General features: G+C 35.7%; 1 protein-coding gene across 1 annotated transcript; it reads left to right on the forward strand.

Annotated features, from left to right (window-relative positions):
• Window positions 1-26: 26 nt before the first annotated feature.
• Window positions 27-26,662, forward strand: LOC134528371 (twinfilin). The gene is made up of 8 exons (XM_063361943.1): window positions 27-178; window positions 2,574-2,651; window positions 3,599-3,710; window positions 7,346-7,508; window positions 8,221-8,458; window positions 14,051-14,194; window positions 17,379-17,500; window positions 17,610-26,662. Exons 1-8 carry the CDS (start codon window positions 154-156, stop codon window positions 17,763-17,765), a joined length of 1,038 nt encoding a protein of 345 aa, XP_063218013.1. The 5' UTR covers window positions 27-153; the 3' UTR covers window positions 17,766-26,662.
• The last annotated feature ends 989 nt before the right edge of the window (window positions 26,663-27,651 follow it).

Raw genomic sequence — 27,651 nt, forward strand, 5'->3', positions numbered from 1 at the left:
TGGGGATTTGTATTTCAGTGTTGCTCACCACAGAAAACCATAGAACAGATTGCGGAAGTGTGTTAAGAATAGTGTGAAACGAGAAATTTTTGTGGGTCGGGTTGTAAAGGTTTTCGAATCTTTGAAAGTTATACAGTGTTGTGTTTCGTAAAAATGTCACATCAAACGGGTATCAGAGGTATTAATTGATAATCACTTTGTTTTTATCCTTGGTGTAACATGTTCATTGTAATTGTTTGAAAAGTGCCAAAAGGATCTGTATTTCCATTAAAATTGTAAAGCTCTCACCATGTAGTTTGTACACACTTGTGGCCATTGCTCACAGTCGACAAATTAATAAGTCTAGGTGCCAAAATTATTATTTTTTTTTAGGTTAGCATAGAGTGATCCTGCAGAGAGACTTGGGGTGGGGAAAGCAGGTCAAGAAGGTGGTGAAGAAGGGCAGAATGTGGTTAGGGCTGCTTAGCAGGACACTGAAAGGGACAGGTAGGAATGTAAAGGAAAAGGTGTACGTGACATTGGTACGGCCAGTGTTGGAGTATGCCGTGGTGGTGTGGGACCCCTATGTGGAGAAGGAAATTGAGGAGTTGGAGAGGGTGCAACGCAAGGCAGCGAGATGGGTGTTGAATATGTGGAGGAGAAGGGAAGGCGAAGGCAGGATGGGGGAAACTCACAGACCATCGGTGATGATGAAGGAGCTGGGGTGGGACACGCTGCAAGAAAGGAGGAAGGTGGAAAGGCTGGTGAGAATGAATAAGGTAATTTGTGGGGGGGGGGGGGGGGGGGGGGGCTGGGGAAAGCTGGGAGCTAGGTTGCACAGAGGGCTGTATCGAGGAAGGAGGGATCATGAGTGGAAGATTCAGAGGGAATGGAGACAGACAGAGAGAGGAAGACAGGTGTTCCTTGTGAGGACGGGATGAGAGTGGAACGATCTTGAGGGGATGACATTGGATGTGTGAGGAGGGAAGGACTTACGAAGGAGGCTTCAGAGGGGGGAGGAGTGAGGGTAGTTGGGGGTGGGAACTCCTTGCCACCGGGCGGAAGCCCAATTGCAGGTGTAAAAATTATTATTATTATTATTATTATTATTATTATTATTATTATTATTATACTTTTGGGTAAAACAAATTACATTTTGTATTACGAAAGATTAGCAACACTCAATGGAACAAGGGTTTAGGTGGTTGAGTGGTTAGATCACTTACTTCGGAGACATTAAGCTTATTCATTCATTACTGGAAACAATTGCTTGAAAAAGCACTATAGAATTATGTATTAGTAATTAGGGTTTTGCAAGCTTGTAGGCCCAGCCATATTACCTAATGTGGAAGGTCTTAAACTTATGTTATGCATAGGCTACATTTTTTTACTATTATTTAATTTTTTATACTCAAATTTATTATTCTAACAGCCATTCACTCAGCACATGCATGGAAGTGTAACACATAGATAGATAACAGCTGCTACATCTAAAAATAACATATATGTAGGTGCATACATGTAGCATATGTGGTGCATAAACGGGTATTTTAATTTTTCTCTGTTCCGTGGAACAATTTCTGTGCATACCAATCAGCAAAAACTACTACGTCAGGTTCATAGATCAGTGTGTCATGTGAAGAGAGACAGGTAAATATATAGCATTTATTTGCGAGCTATGCTTTGTATTTAATCATTCCTACTCTTTCAAAACTAAACAGCAAAATTAAATGAAGAGGTAAATGAGGGAAAATAACAGTTGCAATGTACCCAAACCCCATCATTTTATATGCAATTGTGGGAATGAAGCATCAAATTCTGTTTTGTGCATGTACCATTTGAGTGCTGTTTGCATTACATTGTGTATGTAGCATTGGGAAATTTTATTAGTTTTTAGTGAGTTTTTTTAAAAAATTTTATTTAAATTAGCTTTGTAATATAGTAAAGAATGTTAGACCAATGAAAACAGTGATTCACAAGTTAAATAATTTTGTAGATAGTATAGGCCACAAACTAGCATACTTCTCCGACAGATATCTTTATCAGCGATTTTAGTTTTGAGTGCTGAATATTCTTCCACCATTTCTGAAAGGAAAAAAAAAATTGGAAAATGGTTGGCTAGCTAACATCTTTAGGAAACAAAGTGGGTGCATTATTTTATACAGTTTATCTGTCAATAAGTCCACTAGTTCATGGTATAGAAACACATATGTTTAAATAAAAGGGATAATATTAGATGAGCTCCGAAACACAGTGATGTAAGTCAACAATTTTGTAGCTTTGAGTTAACTACATATTTCACCATTGAAACATTCTAATTATGTTTTGGAGTGGCAAACTCAAACCTGGAAAATTCTTGACAAACATCAATTTGTTCTGGAGCCCCCCAAGATATCCAAGATATTGCCATACCTAATTGATGCCTGTAATCATTCACAAAAATCTAGAAAAATTACACATCCAAAAATTGCATTTTTTAAATTCTTAACATTTTTCTGAATATTCTGTAAAATGGTAAAACTTTGTTGTTTTTTTATGTGCTTTTCTTTTAGATAAATAATGTTTAAAATTAAATGAAATTATTTGGTTTTCAGCAAATGAAGAACTTAAAAAATTCTTTGTAAAGTGCCGGGCTGGAAATATTAGAGTATTCAAAGTATCTATTATTGATGGTAAGTAGACATTTTCTCCACTTTTTTTTAAAATATTTTTTTTTTTTTTTAAAGCTTTTAGCATTTAATTTATTTTAAGCACTAACCAGATAGACATCAGCAATGAATTTAGGCAACAAATTACCATTTATGAAACTAGGCCTGTTCAGAATTTATTTTACTAAATTCTTTTGTGAAAAATATTTTCATTAATGCTGGGTTATAATAATGAGCATTTTAATTATGTACGAGGAAGGTTTGGCGAGGAGGGATGGAGAGTTTTAACTAACATTAATGAAAGAGTAATTGTGATTATAAATGGACACAAAAATACTTCGATTTTCAAGTTAATGATCTCTATAAGTAGTTCACGTGCTATTTGACATGCCTGAGAGACTATTGGCCATGACGGACTTGCAATAACCATGTAAACCAGTCATGTGTGACCAGGCAAACTACACTGCAGCAGCATCAATCTATATAAACATTGTCCATCCTGATGTTGTAGTATATTGTGGACTTTGCATGTCTCTATTTAAGTATTTATAAGTAACTAGCTGCAGTACCCAGCGTTGCCCGGGCTAAACACATATGGAGCTTTATTGTCTGCGAGGAAAAGCAAACTGGATAGCGCTATATGACAGTGTGTTGGACATAGAGAAATGTCACACAATTACTGTTTGTATGTTTATGATCTATGATTTTTTGTTTACCCATGGCGATCAGTTATTTATTATTTATTATTAATTATAAATTATTAAGACCATTAATAAAAAAAACTATCCTATCTCTCAAGTTGGAAAAAATTACACATAAATGCCAATTTTCATCGAAATCGGTTGACTTGGTGAAGAGTTTACTGGAAACAAACATCAGGACACTGGATTTATATATATTAAGATTTATTTTGAGGGCAGAATAAAGAAAATGAACTGTCGGAGGTAGAGTTGTGCCTGTGTGTTCCACAGAGCAGCTGGCCCTCACGGCTTCCAGAGATGTGATCGGGAGCTGGGAGGAAGACTACGATAGCTGCTTGGGCCCGCTCGTGGAAGAAGGTCAGCCTTCTTACATTGTCTACAGGTACAGTGTCCTTGCGATGAGCAGAGCAGCTAACTCTTGGTGATGGAAGATTATGCCCTAGTACAACCGAGGGAAAGAAATTTGTTTTATAATTTTGATACGGAGTTGATCATCGACATAATTTAAAATGGAGTTTTGGATTATGCTTGAGGAAGCTGTGATTCTAACTGAAAACTCACTTGCAGTGGCACCGTTTCCCAGCCAGTTCATGAGATACTCCCTTTTTTTAGTATTCCCAGCCCACTCAGAGACTCGCAAAACCCTTATAATAATACAACCAATAATAAAGTGTTAAATGTATTTTTAAAAAGTGAAGTAAAAAGATTTTGTTTAACTAATATTGAACAATTTTGTTTTTATATTTTGTATAGTAGTTGGGTCATTTTAAAATGAGTACTTTGTGTGCCTTTACGTATAATTTGAATGGTACTTTAAATATTGGTTACAAATAATTTGGTATCCAATCCTCTAGTCAGAGATAGATGAGGTATAAAACTGGATTTGTTTGTAGTTGCCAGTCGAGATCACTGTACAGTGAACCGTCGTCACAGTGCAGGGCTGTACCAGGGTCTTATGAGTATAAGTCTTCTTTATAATAAAGTTTTAAAAGAAAATTGAATATTACTAAATATTGTAATAGGATAATATGGGAAACTCCGGCCAATTAGCATTGGCGAAGCACGAGACACCAGACTGCAGCGCATTCTAGCGACATGGACTGAAGAAAGCCCCACGTAATTCAATTTTACGTGCATATTAAAGGCAACATGTTTACACAATTAAGTGCTGTTTTTACCAAAACTAGAAATTCAAACAAATTTAATGCTCTTATTCATACAGAGATGTTCTCAGGCTTTATTTAAAGGTATGTGTCAAAGATAGATATGTAATTATGTGCAAAATATAATCTATCAAATTAACTGAACAAGTAGTATGTAGTATCTAATTGGTTTTCCAGCTGTTTTATTTTTAAGGAAACAAGAACAACTAGTTTTAGTAACGGAAGTAAATTGTTTGTATGAAATTAATTTCTCACCTGAAAATGTGACTTCATTTTAAATAAAAATCCTTAATTAAACCAAAAGAAACTGCTGCAAACAAATCATGTTACAAGAATGGTAAGGAATTATAATAAGAGACAAAAATATAAAACAAAGGGGTTAAAATTGTGAATGCGCGAAACGCGAAACACTTACTGCGTTGGGTCCGCTGGAAATCTGAAAAAAGACTTTGAGCACTTAGTAACGTTGTAATTTTTGCAGCCAAACACCGCACAAATATTTCCGGCCATTCTGAATTACAGTTCACATAATAATGTGTTTATTTATTCGCAAATAGAACCATCATCTTATAGCACCAAACACACTTCAATGCCTTTTACCGCCGTTTCCAAAGCGTAGGTTCAGTCCAAGCCGCCAGGTTCGCTGAACAACATGTCTCACATTTTTTTTGTCTGTTTCCCATATTATCCTATTACAATATTTGATATTACGCTCAAATCTCATAATAGAAATTAAGTAGTGATTTTTCTTGAGAAATAAAAAATATCTGGACATAATACATATACAAAAAATTGTGAGCAAGTTTTTCAGTTTTCCCTTGTGATGTGTAAACATATAACCTCAGTAACGAGCGAATCCATGTGTTCTCATGTTGTTAAAATACTTTATTCAATGTAAAATGCTTTAAAACAACACTGAGTGTGATAAATATATTAAAAGTATTTTAAAATCTAACCATAATTATGATTAACAAGATGGTACTATAGGTTTTGGGGTTACAATTCTTTATGCGCGTTGAGGGTGAAATTTTAATATGCACAATAAATGCAATGAAATAAGCATGCATTACACAACAGAAATCTAACAGGTTGAAAGTCTAATGCGTATACATGCAGAAACTACTACAGCCATGAGCCGAAGTCATCAAGATGGTGGATTTACTAAGTGAATTGGTGTGCCACAGTAAAATTTATGGTAGTAAAACTATCCTGGAATACGTATTGTAAACTTCAATAGTCATAACAAAATATTATAACTTTAAAAATACCTATAATTTATTAGCCTGGAAAATTGTGATGGGACGAACATGGCATCAATCATTTTTAATATTGTGTTGATTCTCTGAAGCATTACAAACATAGTGCTGTTTTTGAAGTATTTTTCAAACTAAAAGTTGCAATCCAATAGTTACCGGATTTAGATTTGATATATATATATATATATATATATATATATATATATATATATATATATATATATATATATATATATATATATATATATATATATATATATATATATATATATATATATATATATATATATATATATATATATATATATATATATATATATATATATATATATATATATATATATATATATATATATATATATATATATATATATATATATATATATATATATATATATATATATATATATATATATAGTTACATGCCTAACAACAATCAAGGACTTTTTGTGGTGGGCACAATACGTACAACAAACACAAATGAGGACAAATGAGGTCACCGCAGGTACCTAGACACAATACCCGCGTCGGCACCAAGAGCAGGTAGCTCCAGCTGAAGGGAAGGACAACAGCAGGCGGGCAAGGAATTATATTAAAATTCTGCCCATCTTGTTAAAATTCATTAAACAGTTAATACTATAAATTTTCCTCACTAAAATATTAACCTGAAACATTTTTGTAACACTAAGAGTATGTTTGTGTGTTTATTTTAGCTTAAATAACTTAAATCAGTCTGTAAATACTTTGTACAAACAAACCTTAATGTTATTGAGCTGATTCAACATTTCTATTATATAATATTATTATATTATAATGTTATTAAAAAGGTAAAAAAAAACATCTTTCAACGAGATTTGAACCATGGACTCCATACTTTCAAAGTGCTCGTCTTACCACCATGCTACCAAAACCTTTGGAAAACAATGAGAATATGCATAATAGATTATAATAAATTTAAAGTCAGTTAATTTTTAGGTCATTTAAAACTTGGAATTACTCTTTACTATGACTATTTCAGTTCATCCAATATATACCAGGCTACTTTCACTGTCATAAAGTTTCATTTGGCGCACCAATATGTTTGGTATGTACCCTAATATTTAAATAAAAGTGATGAATTATGGGTTTATGTTGCTACAAGGGCGTCCGCCATATTTTCGAAGTTTCTGTGACTTCTGCACAGAATGCAGCACTGTCGTCCCAAATTTCTGTTCCACTTTCACGAAATTGCTCCTACCAATTGCAGTGTACCGAGAGCTAAGATGTTTACACATCGAAAAGTCAAATACATTTATATAATTGGAAGATTGTATAAAATACATGTTTACAGCAACACGTGGACAAACTAGCATTAAGTATATACCAGTTGGAAACACAATTCTGCCGGTTCTGTGTGTGTTAGGCATGTCGTGCTATAATGGGGAGGATATTCATTATTGTGACCCACTAAGGATTACAATAATCCTTCTACTGTATTATACTTATGTGGATAAGTTGGTGTAGTTTTGCTACAGTGAGTTTGCTTGTTCGTGGAAGGGAGGGGTACGCTCCCAGGCTGCGGCTCTGTGCGGTAACAGTGCCTCGTGCCCGTGCCCCAGGTTGGACTCTAAGAACACGTCCGGCCACGACTGGCTGTTCATCAGCTGGTCGCCGGATGCGTCGCCCGTGCGCCAGAAGATGCTGTACGCCTCGACCAAGGCTACGCTCAAGCAGGAGTTTGGCAGCGGCCAGATCAAGGAGGAGCTGCACGCCACCTCCGTGGTGAGTGTGGCCAAGAGTCTTCCTTTGCTCGTCGTTGAAACGACTGTTATTAGACACTACAGTTATGGTTTTATTTTGTAGGCCAATTTCATTTTTAAAACAGGAGAGTTCGGTGTTATTGTTTAGATTTTTTATGAACTCTGATTATTCATAAAGATGCAGAATTTTCAACAAATACAACACCAACTTCTTAAATGATACTTACATTTTTCAAAACAGTGTCGTTTTGACCGATACATGATGCACTTTTAAAATATAATGGTTTGTAACAAGCATGTCTAACAATACAAATAAATCAGCAAATTAATGTGCGTTTGAAAAACGTACCAATGTTATTATGTAAAAAATAGTTACTAATAACATTTGCAATATATAAATTTAAAAAAATTTCTGATTTATTTAGGACATTTTGGTACTAACTCCATGCTAAATAATTTACATTCATTGAATTTAATACATATATTAAAACATTACATTCTCGTAATCCAATTTGAGTTTTGATTAAACTGTGCTAGTTAATTTCACTTTTTTTTTATGCGTTTTAGTGCTTTATGGTGTATTAACTTGTATTTCAGTGTTGTATTATTTTTAAAAAACAATTAGCCCGGGATATTTGTAACTCTGGTCATGGGAAGTCATTGGAAAAGTCAAGGAAATGTCTGTGCAGGTTTGTGTGCCGAGAGGAGGCAGTGGGAGCCGTGTGTCGTTGCAGGACGACATGACGCTGAGCGGGTACCGCCGGCACAGGCGGGCGGCGGTGGCTCCGGCGCCGCTCACGGCCGCCGAGGAGGAGCTGGCGCTGCTGCGGCGCACCGAGGTGAACACCGGCGTGGGCGTGGACTCGCGCCAGCAGACGTTGTCGGGCGTGGCGTTCCCGCTGACCGGCGAGGCCCGGCAGGCGCTCTCCGCCCTCGCGGACAGGGCCGTCGACTACGTGCAGCTCAGGATAGGTGCGTCGCTGCAACGGCTTGCGCGCAGAGCAGGGCCGGCGCGTCCGTACAGGCGAACTAGGCGACGGCCCAGGGCGGCACAGCACGACACATAACAGCTCATGTAACATGTTTAACGATTATTGAAACTAGATGAAAATGGATTTTTGTAACAGTTTGGAATGTTTATATTGATATAAGTAATTATTTAAAGTCCACGGTGACCTGTTTATTATTTGTAATAAGTAAAAAAAAAACACAACGCTGCTTTCATTTGATTGTTGACAAAATCTTAGGCTTACGTGATGTATTTTGAGGCAAGGAAATTTTTTTTTGGGATGTCCGGCAGGGGAGCAGGAGAAAGGGGGGGGGGGGGATTAAGGTTTTTCGCCTAGGGCGCCAAATTACCTTGCACGGGCCTTGACGTAGAGATGGACGAGTCTGCAGACTTCTGGGTCAAGTAGGGTTCATAAATCATAATACTGCCGAGTCCATACATCTCCAGTCGAGTCCTTTAAAAATCGACCCAAGCTCAAGTAATGGCAAAAAAATTTTAGATTAGTATTTTTATGATCCTAGTGATAATGTTAATGTACCATTAGCATTATGTTAAAGTTCATTTATGTCTTCAACTAGTGAGTCATTTGTGTCGAGTGAATAAATAAATACAGGAAAGCACCAGTACAACGAACTTCAGTTAAACGAACACTTCACTTAACCGAACTCATTGTTTGGTCCCGCCAAAAACGTATATAATAACCTTGAATTTTATTTCATCTTAACGAATTTTACGACGGTCCGTTTCTTCCTGAAACAAAAATATTCACTTGAACGAACAACCTTGAGGCAAATTTTGAAAAAAATTACCATCCAAAAACTTGTACTTTATTTGAAATTTTCTTATTCAAACGTAACAGCGTGTACGTAAACAAAAACAATAACGGAACTAGTATGTGTGCGCATGTACTGTCGACATGAGTAGATTAATTCTCGTGTTTTGAAATAGTAATGGAATGGTATTACGTCCGTTGTACGATACAAATAGTACATATTCTCGGACTTTTCGTTTGTTGGCTACTTACATCACGATAATTTTTGTACGGTACTTTGGCTAACCTGTGTTGTTTTAATTTATTTCTTGAAATTCATTTTTTTCACCATATTGTTTTTGTCGTGTCTACAGACGTGAAATTTTTTTCCTTTTTTCAATAGTGTTGTGTTCTTCAGTGCCGGTTGTGGGAAGCCTACAACTCACGTAGTTTCGGTTCCCTGCAAGAATTTCCGAAGATTTCCGAAGTTTTGCGTTTCGGTATTAACGCCACTTCAGCCGCTAAATCAACGAAAACAAGCATGTTGTGACTAACCTAACCCAACCCTTCGATTTTTTTAATTTCAATTTTTGAGAGAAATCCAAAGTTGCACGAACTTGGTAGGAAACCGAAACTACGTGAGTTGTAGGCTACCGGCCGGTTGTAGAAATTAAGCGTGTATCTGGGGGATAAAAAAAAAGAACGCAATTCTTCAAAACTTTCGACCTAAGACCTAACTATTCAAAAGAATGGCCATGCTTGTCGTCTTCAAATGTTTTGGAACACCACGCGTTTTGTAATGTATGCACGTTTGACTTTTCGATTACACATGGTGGAAGGGATGACTGTAGAAGGCACATTGAATTAAAGAAACAGGCAGAACATTTTATAGTCATGACGAGCAATAAATCAATATCGTAGTTTTTTCGCTACATCTGAAAAAACGAAAGTAACGAACACAGAGTTATTGTTTACAAGTTCTTTTGTTTGTCTTCTGTTGTTTGTTTATAAGACAGTTCTTATCCAACCAGGATAAAAGAAGCAATTAAAAAGACAATTGTTGTTCAAAAGTATAACTTTGAATACTTTGAATTGAAGGTTGAAAATTTCCTGTAAAATTAATGACATTTCTTACATATTCAGATGATTGTATTGTTCAAATAGTTTTTTTTCTTCGATTCATTAATTTTCATTGTATTCATATACATAGGCCTACATTTTTAATTTTTTTTTGCATATTATTGTCCTTTGTTTTCTCTTGTGTGTGTCATAATTCCTCAGGAAAAATTTATTGTGCATGATTTACGCGTACTTTTTTCATATAATTGTCATTACTGATGGGTGTGATTTGAGGTTGGCAGCTCTGCCTACAATGTGTCTCCTGACCATAGACAAAGCATCAGCAGAGAGTATGTGAACAGGTTCTTCAAGCGGCCATAGACTAATGACTGAGATACTGAACCTTAAAACACTTAAGGTGTTTCATGTGTTTATCGGTATGTATACATATTTATAACAATGCTTATGTTTCAGTATAACAAACTCAACTATTTTTTGGTCCCTTCATGTTCTTTATAGTGAAGCTTTCCTGTATAACTATCAGTTGTACCTATTTACGATTTCTTTTAAAATTTGGTAATTTATTTTCACTGAATTTCGGAGAACTCCGTAGACGTGAAGGTGTTTCTGAGTTATGGAAAATTTTGTGGTTTAAGTGAATTATAAGTGAGAGAATGTTTATTACAACTTAAAAGTTTTTCCCACCATTTCAAATGGTTTTAACTCTACAATTTCTCTAAGAATTAATACTGAAGAAGAGCATATTTTTTTTTATAGATAAAATCGGAAGTTCACTTTTTTCCTTTTAAAAATGGTTTAAGAGGGTGTTGTGATACATCAAGTAGTTTACCTATTTAAAGTGTGGCTAGGTTAGCTACATATAAAATACTGTAAAATTGTTTGAATACTTAAATATACTAATAAATAATAATAATAATATGTGTGAGATTAAAATAGCTATTTTTCATTTTCCTAATCTATGTACAGTAGAATCCCGCCGATGGGACCCTCCTCTGATGCGTCCATTCCGTTTATACGACCGTTTTTTGAGAAACCGCGAAAAATTTGAGCAGAGAAGGTCGAAAATTTGAGTAAAATCGGCTGAAAAACAAGTCTGTTACACTTTGTTGGGGGCTATGTGTTCACGTTTATCTTGCCAAGCGCTGTACTGTAAGCAGGCAGGCATACAAAACTCTGCTAAAAATAGATACCACCCCTCTAAGACTGTCAACGCTAGCCAATACCGGTAAACTGCGTGCATCACCTGATAGCATCTACACGCGCATCTATTTATAAGAGATAAGATAAAGAAGGTGAAGAGGGTGAGACCTGCCAGCCAATATATTTGTGGGAGGGGGAGACAGAGCTAAAAGAGAGCGAGCCCTGCAGCAAGAGGAAGTGGTCAAGGTCGACATTTACCGTCACACTCTAGCTAGCTAACGATGCTGCTGGTCGCCAGCCTCACACACACACACGCGCGCGCGTACGGACGGCGCATGCTCACTGCTCAGTCACATAGTAGTGTTCAAGGCCGACCGAGATTGCCCGAGCCTGAAAAGTTTGGACAGTTATCCACCCGAGCCCGCCCAAAGTCAAATTTCGCTGCCCGACCATGCCTAACTGACATGCAGGCCTAGTGCCTAAACAACTTACTGCCTGCCCAAGTCGGCAAACACATTTACTTTGCTACGTTCCATCGTCAGCCAGTGAATAAAATACAAGTGTCTGTGTCGCCAGACAGTGGCCACTGGCGAGTAGATGCGTGCGCAGCCAACAGCTCCGCTCTCCTTCCCCTCACTTACCTGTCCACACCCCTCCCCTTCTATACTTCTCACATTCCTGCACGTCAGCCGGACCTTTGAATATATATACTGTATAGAAGTCGCCAGCCCAGGTTAAAAATTCTAATACGGTTTTGAGGTAGTTGGTTAATTCACCGCCGCAATCGCCACCATCTCTAGGGCATCGACTTGTGGTGGTCCCTAGCGGACAAGTGTCGTACTCTTCAAACACCCCTTCCCCCTCCTGTTGAACGACGTTGAGCTGCAGTGAATGATGGATGAGGGGTGCGGGGAATGACAGCGGGCGACAGTGCTGCGCTCTAACGTATAAATAACAATTAAGACGATACAGGGCGTTACGGCAGCGCACTGCAGCGGTGAAGTTCCCAAGCTGCTCATTATACGCTTATGAAAAACGTAGAGTAAATCCTATCCACTCGCGACTTCTATACAGTATATATATTCAAAGGCCGGACGGACCAGAGCGATAAGCGCCGCCAGACCACCCGTCACGTACATACGTATTGCTATTGTGTCACGGGACGCAACCTTTCAAACACCACACTAATACAGCCCGCAAGAGACAAAATAAACCTTTAATAGGTAAAAAGTTATCATTTCAACATTAAATCATCTGATTTTTCTATACAAAGATAGCGAAAATGGACACGTTGCAATGTGTTGAAATTTTTTTTTCTAGGGTATCGTTTTTTTCGGGAGACATCATGAAATACTGTAATATGAATTTAAAAAGTTGTCTTTTTTACACCATAGACTATTTTAATATGAAATCCATGCGAACAAAGGCGATTTTTTAGTATTTGGATATATTGGGCGGCGGGGGGGGGGGGGGGGGGGGGGAATTGGTCAGAATTCTCTATTGCAACCATTCCGTTTATAAGTCCGTTTTTCCGGAAACCGTGATGGGTCGCATCAGCGGGATTCTACTGTACTCATTAATGTTGCAAACTTTTTGATGGCTCACAACACCCTTTTTGAGAAGAACTCACAATATATTTCTGGAAGGGTTTTTTTTCCTTATGTTTTTTAAATTTTTGATGGCTCTCGTTTAGAATGCATGCACAGGTGTGTGTATATACATATTAAGAAACCAGTCAGATTAAAACAAGTTCGTAGCAGCACAGTTTAGCAATATTATTACTCAAATCTACATTTTTCTGATTTCTTTATAACTCCATCGGTTAAGTACAGGCAAGATATTATGATTTTTTTAATTTTCCGACCAATTTTGTTTTTTTAAAGGAGATTTAGGTGTTATTGGTTTTATTTTTTATTAAATCTGTCATTTAAAAAAGATAGCATAACAAATATGACACTTAAATGTTCCATGATATTAATTTCTCCAAAACTGTCATTTTGAGTGATACATGATGCACTTTTACAATATAATAATTTGTAATAAGCATGTCTTAACTATTCAGAACAAATAAAATAAATATGTTAAGTATTTTTGGGTTTGGAAAATGTACTAATATTGTAGTGTAAAAATTAGTAACTACGTAATAACATTTGCAAGATTAAAAGGAATCAAACTTTTTCCAATATTTATTGCATAAAATGTGGTACAAATTTAATGCTAAATAAATTATGTACTTTCATTGAATTTAATATTTAAAAAATAAATGATATTCATCATTAGAGTAAAGTTTTGATTTAAAAGGCTTATTAGTTTCATGATTTTAATTGAATCTTGGTGCTTTGTGGTGTATTAACTTTAATTGCAGTGTTACATGATGTATTGACATCCTTTTCGTTGTTATTTTGATTTTATAGCAATTTACCAAATACGTAATCTTGTCCCTACGTATAAGAGGCGTAGCAGCTCGAAGCTCTTCAAACTTTCATACAGTTGTCTTTTTACGCTGGTAAATGCAACTTGTTGCCCATGTGCGTGGTGGTAGAAGTTGAGGCTGTGGCGAGAGAAGGTGTGGTGTTCCGTGCAGACCTGGACGAGGAGAAGGTACACTTGTCGGACACCGGGGACGTCAGCCTGGCCAAGCTGCCGGGCAAGGTTCCTACCGACTGTGCGCGCTACCACCTCTACAACTTCAAGCACACGCACGAGGGTGACTACTTGGAGACTCTGGGTGAGGCGCTTTGCCAGTGTCGCTCCTCCTCAAACTGAAACTAATTCAATCATTTAAAATATTCAAAGAGTTTACTCTTAGTTTTAATGTCTCTTGTTGACAAGGAATCAGTGAAAGGGTTTCTTGGTTGTGTTTGTTGATTTGCGCTCTTTCCTTTAACAGCATTTAAAGTAGACACCTGCGAGTACTCGAAATTCGAGTTTCGAGTCGAGTTTTTTAGTAATACTCGAACTCGAGCTCGTGGTTTTCAACAACTCGAAATTCGAGCGAGCTTTTCTTGCACTCTACCTATAGAAAAAAAAACTCTCATTATATCGGAATAAAAGTCTTACAACACTATTATCCTTTACTTTATAATGTAACATGATCGACCGTATACATGAACACATCATTTTTACGTACCCGGGATTTACGAATTTCCGTGATTAATTTTTTTTACTTCTATAATTTTCCGCATAGCATTAATGTATCACTTTCCTGCTTTATGCGGAAGTATTTCCCGCTTTATGCAGAAACATTTCCCGCATTTTACTGTAAAAAGCGTTTAAATTGTCCGGGGTCTCATCATTTACGCCATTAAATGTGTGATATAAAGTCCCGTTTAAAAATTTTATGAAAGTTCCTGCCAGTAATGGCGCACGTAAATATAAATATGAAGAAAAGACAAATGAACAACAACTTACGAAGAAATATGGATGATGTACCATAACTGCAGTACAATTCCAATAGTTATCTTAAGATAATTACCATAAAAAGAACTACAGATTCTTTGTAGATACCATAACTACTGCAGAAGCATGATAGTTACCACATTTGCACTATAGTTGCCGTAATAACCGAGAAGTGTATTTACCGTGATGGTAATGTATTTATTTAGGACATATTAAAATTAAAGAACATTATTGAAAAAAAAAGGATGTTAAATCTTGATATGTACGGTTGGCACATGTTGCTAAGAAATAATGTGATCTGAAAGAATGCAGTACTACTACGAAAAGTGAAAAGGGTACTCGTGGATTTTTAGGTTATGGCAGTCTCTCTTTCGTTTTTCAGTAATATCGGCCGAAAATTAACAAGAGTATTGGAAGTTGACAGAAATGCCGATTCAACTAAATATTGGCAAAATCGGCTTCTTCAGTACTGCTCTACATTTGATGACATGAGTAAACATATTTCAGACTACAGGACATTGAAAAAGACTTTAATTTCCATGTAGGTTTATTGTGCGTAAGTTTTTTTTGCAAGTGTAAATTGAATTAAGTAAAATGCTTCTATTTTTATTACTTTAAATTGATTAAACTTAATGACAAGTTACAGATATTTGACACTAATTTTGAGGTTAAACAATTTGGTAAATATGTAGAGTAACGGTATATGCGAAAAAAAATGCTAAAAATCTATGCTCTTTCACTTCCTCTTTTCAAATCAACCGGCGGAGATAAGAAATTCCAAATACTTTAGGAGATATAGAATTTTTTAATTTTGCAATACAACACCTGTACAACCATTAGACCGACGCCATTTTTGTTATTTTGCCGTATGTTCGTGAATGCTTAATAAATAAAATGGTCGATTAGGTCAGGTCAGTTACATTATTAATACTTTCAAACTAAGCGGACATAAAAAATAATGTGAATTAATTTCAATGGTTCTTTAGTTTTAAAGTATTTATAATGTAACTGACCTGACCTAACAAACCCGGACAAATGATGAACATTAACAACTCACGTAAAATATTTTTGTTACTTATTACTTGCGCAACAATATCCAAATAAAAAATAAGACTTTAAAATTAGAAACGTTAAAAACCCACCTAAGTTGGAGGCGGGTACATTTCCTTTGCCATTAGAAGGAAATGATGTAGTCGTTCACCTACGTCGCGATACCTCCGACGGAACATTAATAAATAAATAAATAATCACGTATTGGTTCATTTGAATACTGGCCAATCACGGAACTGTCACGTGACAAAATTGTCCAATAAGAAACATAATAGATACTCGTAAACCAGAAACAATGGTGATCGCCGCATGAATACCCAGGTATTGTGATGAAAATTAAAAAATTCGATATTCCTAAAGTATTTGGAATTTCTTATCTCCGCCGGTTGATTTGAAAAGAGGAAGTGAAAGAGCATAGAATAAAAGTATTTTCGGAATTTTAGCATTTTTTTTCCACATATACCGCGACTCTACATATTTACCAACAATTTTACTAAAGCATTCCAGCCACACAGGTTGCCAGCGAGAAATGCTTCTCATCTGCTGTAAACACCATCTCCAATCGTAGAGCTAATTTAACTCCTGAACGTGCAGAACAAATTATTTTTCTGCATGATAGATTGAAGAACAGAATTTAATACTCTATGACAATCTCTCTCAGAATTTTTGTGCTGAAAAGTGGAAATGTTGAAACAATGTGAATGTACTTTTCAAACAACATGATTTTTGGTGCTCAGTTAGTTGAAGCTCAGTAAGGACTCCAGAAAAATTGACAAGGATGAAATTATTCCAAAGATATGTTACATTTACACAAACATATACGTACTTGTAAACTGTGGTTATGTTAGTTGGATGATATCAGTTGCTAATGAACCAATGGAAACAGGTTAGATTCAATGGAAAACATGTTTTTTTTCCTAGCAGTGCAAATTATAAAAGCACTCTGTAAATAGTTACCCAAAATTAATAAGCCCACTTCATTTTAATACTTTATTCAAACATTATACCTACTAAGTTTAAGGTAAAAATAATTTCCCAAAAGTGTAACTGTATCACAAAAACTCAAGCTTCGAGAACTTTCAAGTAAGCTCGCTCGAGCTTGGCTCAAAGTAAAATTCTTAGGCTTGCAGACCTCTAATGTAGGTCTATCTATTTAGTAGGCTAACAATGATAATGGTTTCTTTTTTTATTTCCATATTTTTCTCAAAAGTTCTCACATTTTATTACTCCATCACAGTAAATTTATGTGCAATAAACTTTAAAAAAAAACTCGAACTCGACTCGATACTCGCGAGTATTTTAGCAAACTCGCTCGAGCTCGACTCGAAGTGAAAATCTTCTGCTCGCAGAAGCCTAATTTTAAGGTCAGATCAAAAAAAAAATTATGGAATTTTTGTAGTTGTAGAATATAAATTAGTGACTAAAATTTGTTTTCTGATAATGTGTTATTTCAATGTTTGCAGTATTTATTTATTCGATGCCAGGCTACTCTTGTTCGATAAAGGAAAGAATGCTGTATTCCAGTTGCAAGGGTCCTCTTATAGAAATGATTGAGTCGCAGATTGGGTTGAAGATCGCAAAGAAGGTAAGAGCTGTGAGTGAGTGCTCCTAGCATCTCGATAGCTATGGAGCATGTTCTATGTTGTGTAAACTGTATAAGGTGCTTCAACTAAGATGAATTCTCTGTTACTTAGCTCGAGATAGATTCTGGGGATGAACTGACCGAAGAATTTTTACAAGACGAAATCCACCCAAAGAAGAACTTGCATCGCCCCAAGTTCTCAAAGCCCAAAGGGCCCCCGAACAGGGGGGCGAAGCGCCTTACAAAAACTCAACAAGAGACTGTCTAGGATTTAGAGAAAGGTGAGGCCCGGGAAGATCGAGAACAGTTATCCAGTTTGACAAAATATTGGTTATTTTAAGTGAGACAAAGCAATAATCATGGTTATGTGTTCTCCAAGTTCACCTCAAGACAAAATATTTTGCCAAGTGGCCTTTTTTTCAGCAGTGTTATGTCTACTAATAGGAAACAGAATTTTGTCAGTGTATCTCATTTTAACAGTGACAGTATACAAGGCCGTAGTGATTGCTTACATAGTGGTAGTTTTTTTGCATTTCTTTGAACAAGAAAAATTATGGGATTGCTGTAACACATCTTTATTAACTACTTGTGAGGTGGCTTTTTGCTTTAGGTTTGACAGTCAAAGCCTCTCGATTGATCAATTGTAATTTATTTACCGGCAAATGTTTTGTCCAAGTGCAATATTTTAAGAGTTTTGCTATGACAACTCACTCCTTTTCTCTGTGACAGATAAATTGCAGTTATTATAATTAACCTCGTTATAAAACTGTTTTCCAAGAGCATTTTGGTGAAATAACTTGAGCAGTACGTTAATAGAAAGTGTGTTTGTGTGGGACTACAATTATGGTGACTTACACTACGTGAACGTTCATTGATTAGGCTGCACGTAACAATCAAGTATAAGTTCCAAGAAATTATGAATAAAAATAGGTTTTCAGTATTTCAATTTTTTTTCCTTCATCTTTCCATGCATAAATGGCAGTTATGCTTATGACTATGCAAGGACAAGGTTCCATAGGCTGGAGGAATGCGAGCCAGTACAAGGTTTAATTTGCAAAAAGATGTCAGCAAATAATTCAAAACATGTACCTATTAAATCTGGGTGGTCCTTGTATTCGTGATAGTTAACATTTCATGCTTATTTAGTGAGGGTCATGGCTCAAATTCAAATCCCTGACTTGTCCCAATTTATGAGAATGTACCTAAGTGGTTTGGGGTCCACTAACGTGACAGGTTCCGTCACTGTGTTCCTGTGCCGTTCAACCCTATCAAGTAACAAACTTTTAAAACCGATGTTTCACCGGCCAACAATTCTGAGATCAGTAAACTTCAGTCATCCTTTTATTGAAGCAAACAAATGTGATGAGTGGGCTTGTCATTTCTGATACAATCCTGAACGTGGATCTGTTTGCATGTGTGTAGTATCAGCACTAAACCACAATCATCTGAGTACCCATAACTGCTGGAATGACAGTTTGTGGTGGTTTCGCAGTGATTTTGCTTACATTTACCCACTTTGTTTTCCACCTTTTAACAAGTACAAGTAAATGTTCACCACATTAAGCCACTAAGTTTGCATAACCAGGCAGCTAGCTTTCAAACGTAAATCATCATTGCTCGTAACAACACTGGTTACATTAAAATCTAGTGTATTTTATGAGAACATTGTAATGTTTTGGATAGATCCAAACATGACAATAACTATAAATGTGGCAGAACTGCGCGTTCTTGTGACTCTGCCTAAACAACAAGCACATCTCACAAGTTTGGAAAAGGTGAACTGTTACGATGCAGGTCTGAGGCTAAGATTATCTATCATTTCCACTCAATTTGTTCTTATTAAGCAGAGCATGCATGTTGGGAAGTGTTGTATTTTATGGGGGGGATATGTATGCCATCATGGATCCATTGGTTTTTAGCCAAAGCAATTACAGTACAACCCTGTTATAACATTCTCCAAGGGACCAACATAAAAAAATGTTATAAGCAGGAAAATGTTATAAGCAGGAAATCATCTTCACTTTGTAAAAATTACACGTGGATTGATTAAATTAAAAGGTATAGGTAAAACAACACAAAATACAGGAGTATTACACTAAGTACAGCAATAGAGTGGAAAATTGGTTAATTTTATTTATAGATAATACCTAATAATATGCTAAAGAAAAAAAAAATGTTTTGTACGATACAGTTCAGAGTCGAAACAGAAATATTCAACTCTTTTGCAATCACAACACACGTTTTGTTGGGGTTCCTGTCCACTTGGTTAATAAACTGAATTTTTTCAGCTACAGAATATATTTTCGCTTATATTTATCGGCCATCATAACCGTACAAAAACCTGAATAAAATTTCAATACGGCGTATTTTAATTAAATATGACCGTGACTACAATAAGTAAAAAAAAAAAAAATAATAATTACGGTAAAGGTTAACCACAAACAAAAGCCGTGAATATATCCATAGAACAGTTAACCATCTCAAGGTGTTAAATGGAGACGGACAGAGAGAGGAAGACAGGTATTCCTTGTGAGGACGGGGCGTGAGTGGAACGAACTTGAGGGGAGGACACTGGATCTGGGAGGAGGGAAGGACTTACGAAGGAGGCTCCAGAGGGGGGAGGAGTGAGGGTAGTTGGGGGTGGGAACTCCTTGCCACCGGGCGGAAGCCCAATTGCAGGTGTAAATTATTATTACCATAGACTATAGTAGCATTGTTTCCGACCATGTATCAGTGCACAAAATGCGCATCATAAGTATAAAGGAACAAGTCATAGGCCAATAAGAGCGAACAGGACGCCATATTGATAGTCGATCCGGTGCAAGTTGTGGAGTGCGTGTGTACCACGTCTATGGTGAAATACTCAAATGTAAACATCTGATGTTTGTATATGCGTGCTGTATTTTCTAGCTATGGTTTCGCTCTAAATTATGACTTTGAAGGAAGGGATACTGCAAATTGTGGCAGTTATCAAAGCAAATTTGAACGTTAAAGGCGGGAATGTAGAAATTTTAATATTGTTACAGGCGGGAAATTAAAGCATTGTGATAAATGGAGAAATGACGGGACCATGAAAAAATGGTGTTATAGGCGGGAAAATGTTAAAAACGGGAATGTTATAACCGGGTTGTACTGTATTTACAACTGACTGTTAATGATTTTACTCATACAAGGCACTGCGCATCATGCAGATTTTTCATTCTTTCTGAGATTTGCAGATGGCTGTGTTTATTATTTTTCCCAATCACTGATGGTCACCAATTCCTTTTGAAGGTTCACTGCAAGTGCTGATATTAAAGTACGTATATCTTTGTTTTAGAGAATCTGTTATTATGTGTATAACATAACCTAAAAAAAGATAAATTTTATTAATTTCACAAATAATGTTGGAAAAATTAAAATAAAGTATAAATATTATTCTGAAAACGGCAACAAATTCTCCCCTGTTAGCGGATACCTCAGTTGCACTTGTGAGAGTGCCCTGCAATTCATGTGCATGATCTAGACTAGGTCTAGTGTAGTGTGTTATTGTGTTTTGAGAACAGCTGCTGTGATAGTTTCTAAACATTAGTCCAGTGCTTGGTTAGTGGTTTAGAAATACTAGTTCCTGTTTTATGCACTGGTAAATATGAAATAAGGTCATAAATGAAGATTTGTTACACCTGCCAATTTTTTTTTCCGCATTCTGTCGAAGATTGGATTTTTTGCTTCTGTTTTACAAGATGGAATATGTTTTATTACCTACGTTTAGGTGAGACCAAACCCTAACAAATTCAAAGAGTTTGAAAATTGACGTACTCACTGTATTTGCGTTAATGACATTGATGTACTGTTGTCACGTTCAATTTTCGGGTCTCCAAATGTGACTTACTGCCTAGCAGTGCAGGGACGTCATCTAGCTGTCTGGAGGTCTGTCACGTTAATCAGTAGTGTCTGTGGCACTGGCAGCCGGCTGAAGTCTTGCACGCTACCACCGGGTGCTTGTAGTCACGAACACCACCTCTTTGGTCTTCCATCCCAGTAAGAAGTGCGCACCAGCCGTTACAGCCCTTCGATTCAAGCATTGCCTTTTTGACAATACTGCACATTTTGCTGCCAGGCAATGTTCGAGTTGAATCGTATGTGATTATTGGCAGGAAATGCTGTCCAAAGGTTTCTGCCAAAAGTGTGCAAATTACATGTACACTTTGGCTTCTTATTTCATGTTGAGTTATCCAGGCTCTCGAGAGACTGTGCAGACCTTTCCAGGTTTTCCCTGTGTGTCATCGCTCCTGCGAATGATGAACCATCACGCTTAAACAATCAAGGCAGTGTGTTGGCATATCGCTGAGTCTTGTCTGTCTGCTCGCAGGGATCACTTGAACAACACTGACACACACTTGCCTCGCCCCTTTCACTGTACCTGATCGCTGTCTGTTGCATTATGGGAGTTACTGTACGTGTGATTTGTGGTACGTAGACCTTCATGAACTTACCTCAAAACAAACTTGCCTCTTGTTTGGGTTGGTTCGACTTGAATTTAACAGTCTCAAAGTGTATAGATTTATAACTGTTCAGTTAGCAAGGTCGGTTTTATAGTTGTGCAATATTTTCTCTCAATCTAAATATGTAACTATTAGGGCTGGGCGATTCCACAGATTTAATTTCGGTTCGATTCCGATTCAAATTACTGTAAAAAATTGAAATTTCGATTTCGATTCGATTCTTTAATTCTAGAGCAAATGCATAAGGTAAACAACCTTTAAATGCACCTTTCACGTTTTCACTCATTTCTACAATCAGCACAGATTGTTTTCACACGAGAAACTCAACACGGTATTGGACGTGACAAAATAAAATAAACATGATGGATCATTTCTCATTTCCACAGTACTAACGCTCTTGCATTTTCCATTAATGTCGTCGGCATCTGTGATACTGCAGTGAAGGCATATATGTTAAGACAAAGAAAAAGAACACAACTACCACATGTGTAGCTATCAAACTTCCTCACTTAAAAAAAACGTATAAAAGCGGAATCCAGAATCAAAACAAAGTGGTTATCACAGATATAGTGCAACAACTGCACAGCTTCGATGGAAGAATCAGACTTTTTTATGTCCAAGCCGTGGTACTGAAGTCTGCCACCATTAGCGCTCAAGTTGCAGACAATTCGGCAGCCATTTTGTGGAAGTGTTGCGTGCACGTCGGTATCATATCTATGAAGCTAAGGTAGTGTTTATTTACCGCTTTCGGTGATTGAGGTTATATTCACAGCCCAGAAATGAAACTTATTGGACGATTGGGTCGTGGACTTTTCAATTGCATAATTAATGTGTTTCCCGGTCGTTTGTAATAAAGATTTTTTTTTCCCCATTTTGAACAAAATGAGTGTTGTTATTTAGAGGATTGGAGGTAAATATTGCTTATGAATCATGAGTGTTTGGCAGAACCAAAGTTCGTAGATATGAAGAACGTCGCTAAATGGAATATTCGTTGAGGATTTACGTACATACAAAGTTTATGTGCAATTTAACGGAATGTGTGGAAATTGTCACCATGCAAATGACCTAGACAAAGTTCGAATTTTTCGAATCTTAATTTTAAAGAAGAAACGATTTCGATTATTTACGGAATCGAATCGAAATCGTAATTTTCGATTAATCGCCCAGCCCTAGTAACTATATATGTATTCTCTATCATTGTATCACAAAAGTTGGTTTCAATTACTGGCATTCATACGGTGTCTTCTGAGAGTGAATGGTTTTAATTGTTTTATTGTCTCACAAACCACAGTACAATCGTGAATACACATGGGTCTACACTGATGATGATGAAGATGAGGGTACTGGGTTGCACTCAGTGCTGCGACAGTATGGATTCACCAAGATTTGTATGTGGTATTGCAGAAGTTACAAGCATGGATAATTTGACTCTCAACTTAATTTTTGCCATGTGTGGATGTTGAAGTAGGTAAGCTGACTTAATTGGAGCAATAACTGATTGGCTTTGTTCACTCATGTTTCATGGAAGTGTTATCTCATGATGTAAGCATGAAGGAGACCCCATCGTCTGAAGCATATCTTATGAAGCCATGAGACGCAAAACATTTGTTATTTCCAGATACCAACTGAAAGAATCCTTTAAGAATATATTTTTGATGACATTGCAAATAGTTGCAAGTACAGAATCTCCGATGCAGCGTTTCAGGAAAGAGTTCATTTATCCTTGTGGTCTTGTGGTCTTGTGGTCCAACAAGGGCTTATAGGGTTATAGCGTTTTCTTTGTACCAATGTGATGGTCGTTTGTTCAACCAGCTGGTTCTCTTTTCAACCACACTTTTTTGATTTATTACTGTTGGTTGATAAACTTGAAAGTTGGCGTAAAAAAATTATGAAGAATCTTATCTGCAAATGACTGCTGATATACAAGATTGTGTTAGTATTGAAAGAATGTGGATGTCCTTTCACAAATAGGTACACACTGAATGCAGTTTGGACAGTAAAGAATCCTTTGGTTAAGACCAATTTTTGTCTTTAGGTATTGTTAAATAATGTATTAAAATATAGACATTGTCCATTCTTGCTGTCATTTACTGTAGATATAAGGTTCTGAGACATTTTTCAGTATTTTTAATTTTGATCTTTTGTTAGACATACACGTAACCCAATGACTAAACCTAGTGATGTACCGATGTAATCATTTTAGTTTCTGATAAGATGATATTGCCAATTATCTGGATTTCCGATATAATTGTTTCTTGCTGACACTTAAAACAAAAACAGCTGTCAACTGAATTCGGGCCACAGTGTTCAAGTGGACAGACCACTGGCTACAATAAGTAGGTCTTCCTGGTTTGATTATCGACAAGTTCAAACCAAATAAGTGGAAATACGTGTCGGACACTGCCTTAAAGCCCCACTGTGGATGAGACTTGTGGAAAGTGGAATATAGTTAGTGACAGCAGATTAAACAGTATTGTGTCTGTATTTTCTGTCTGTCCTCAGTTGGCTGTAAATGTGCTAGTGATGTGTACTTGAATAAAAAATTGTATATTATTTTGTTTGGTTTGCAGACATTTAAATCTGTGTCACTTAGATGGATGCAATATATGTTTTGTTGGGGAAAATTGTCATTCAGGAAGAAAATTTTGTAAGTTAAATATCCTGTGCTTTTTTTATTATTATTTAAACTTGTTACAAACTGATGAGGTAGAGTCACGTATATGTAGAGCCAAGATTTTACGATGTCATAAGAAAAAAAATTTCATCATTAAAAATAGTGGATTTTGTCTTTATCGTCAATAAAAATTAAAACACGTGTAATAATAAGTACAACACTGATTAACTGCTTCAACAATTTATGTACATTAAACAATACTACTAATATACTGCTGAGAGTACGGTAAGTTAAACAAAAATCTGCAACTCTAACCTTTAATAGTGATGAGTCGGCCCTGATAGCGGTATCACAGAAAGCATAACAGCTATACCTGCTAGTCTTACTAGATGAAGAAAAAAAATCACCGGCAGGAAGTGTCAGAACGTAAACAGAGTTCTTTGTGCCAAGATTACGGTCCATTTTTGATCATCTTTTCACTAGCAGGCTGGGATTATCATTTCAACTAAAAGTAGACCTACAGAAAAATAACACAAACTCAATATACTTTTAAAAAATTATTAAAAATAAACTAACTTGATTTAGTTTCCTAATACTAATTATCTGTAGGTAGTAGCTCTGATGATTGCCGCTTTATTTCACTGGAGACCCAGAAATATCACGACTCATTAACTTGCGAAAAATCACCAAACACTATTAAACAGTAGGATTTTTTTTTTTAAGTAAAATAATTTTTAAAGTGTATTTTAACTTCAGATTCACTCGTGAACTTTCGCATCTATTCACGAATATCCACAAATTTTTAGTTATTTAATTTTTTCTTTAATCATAATCAATTAGGTGCAAATGCACAATAGTAATGGTACACTGAACCATATATATAGTACATTGCATCAGATAATATGATACACTATAGGGATTCAGTGTTAAGAATTATCATATGCTATACCCAAATGATGGTGCTGGACAGCAGATTATTACTATAGCGCTGGAGCGTCATAAGTTTTAAAATTAGCTTCTCTGAAAATGTAAGTAGGGTATGAGGGGCATTATTATTTTTTTTTTAAATATAATATTGCATCTAGTGACATGAGAAACAAATGTGCTAGTTGGGGCTAGGTGGCTTGTTTGTAGTCTGATTATGGTTTAGGGGGGTGCTGACAATTCATGTTAAACAAATTTACCATTTATTTGGGCAGACTGTATCTTTTGTGTGGTGAAATTGTGTGGAGGTTAAGATAAAACTGAGAACCAAATTGAGAACCGGGGAAAAAATTAAAACATATACACATTGCTAACATTCAATAACTAAAAATTAATATGCAATGTTAAAAGCCCAAAATTGTTATACATTTACTTTTTATTGTGTTGTTTCTCTTTGGGTCTTTGCCCATAACTGTATATCAGCTACAGACTGATTTTATTTAGTACTTAGTTTGAAAAAACCATAGATACAAAAAAATTTTTATTTTTACTTCGTACATAACATTATGGGTAGTTAAATAAAAACATAAACTAAAGTTTAATGGAATGTATTCTATATTTTAATAGCTATAATAAGGTAATTGAGGTGAATTGTGCTGTATTTCAGTGTCTTGATATGTTATTGACTTCCGTTTCGGTGTTTGGCTGTGTATAGACTTTATTTCGCTGTTATTTTTGTTTTATCGCTAAACATCGCATAATCTTGCCTCTACATATAGGATATAGAAATACCTAGCTGAGTCTTGGAGCTAAAATGTAGTGTCTTCCATTTTGGGGGGGGGAAAACTGAAGTGATCTCGTGTTAAAATTATTGAAGAAATTTATGTATGATTTGTTATGATTTCAATGTTACTATTATAAATGGCTGTTTTTTTTTTTTTTTTTTTTATGTTTTATGCTGTACAATTTTTAGAATAAATTATTCTGACAAATATTAGAACAATTCATGAGCAAGCCAAGAAGTAATTATTATATTAAATATAACTGCTCTGTTCATTTGATCGTGTATGTATTACTGATATTACCTAATTAATTTTATTGTAGTACTTTTTATTGCTTCATAAAAATTTTAGAACATTCAAATGTTTTAACTTTTTCTTGCAGTAATGTAAATTTTTGAGTTAGTAAAAGTATTTTTAAACAGCCAGATATAATTCTTCGTATGGAGTTTTTGTACACAATATTGATATATTAGTATTTATGTACTAGGGATCTGCGAAGCTTAAGAATACATTAATTTTATGTAACAAACTTTTATGATTTGAATAGCTACAGTGACTATGCCAGCAAAGAATTTCATCAAAATGTTATAGTTTATAGTACTAAGTTATTTACATTGTTAATCCTAAAAATTCATTCAGCTGTCTTAAAAATTTCTACAGGAAGTGCTTACCAGATAGTATTTTACCTACTGAAAAAGTAGCATATGGATGACATATTAACATTCAAACTTATAAGTTTATAACTATTTTATTTATTGCAGTATGCACATAATGAAGAATAAATTATATAAAATGTTGCAAACCACTCTAGTCCTTTGCCATTCTGTGGAATAGTTTGCATTAACGTACATAATTCCAGTTAAGAGTATATTTATTAAATCAGTCACTTTATTTGCACTACCTATTAAGTGCACAGCTATCCCACCAAGAAAAATGTTATGAATGAATGGAATATATTGCTTTCGTAGACTTATATACAACTTTTTTTTTTACAGTTGAGTCTGTGATAATTTGAAATGACATTTAATTGAAAGAGTTATTTATTCTGCTCTTTTTATTTTGATGAACAAATTATGAATAATTAAATTTCTAAATACAGTAATACAAATGTAAGTCTTTTACATATTGTGAAAAATTTCTGATTCGCAAAACCCTAGTAGTAATATACATATGTTTTATTGTGAGCAAATTTTGGCAGATCTATAGAAAAATAATCACATTGATTTTAATAACTCAAAAATTATAAAATTACATGCTGCATTTCAATAATTACCTCTCCCTGCTCCTTCAGTCCTGTTGTGTTCAGGTATTTATTCCTTTGTCATCTTTGTCAATTCATAAGATATACCT

Source organism: Bacillus rossius, chromosome 1 (assembly GCF_032445375.1).
Source record: "Bacillus rossius redtenbacheri isolate Brsri chromosome 1, Brsri_v3, whole genome shotgun sequence".
NCBI classification, from domain to species: Eukaryota; Metazoa; Arthropoda; class Insecta; order Phasmatodea; family Bacillidae; genus Bacillus; species Bacillus rossius.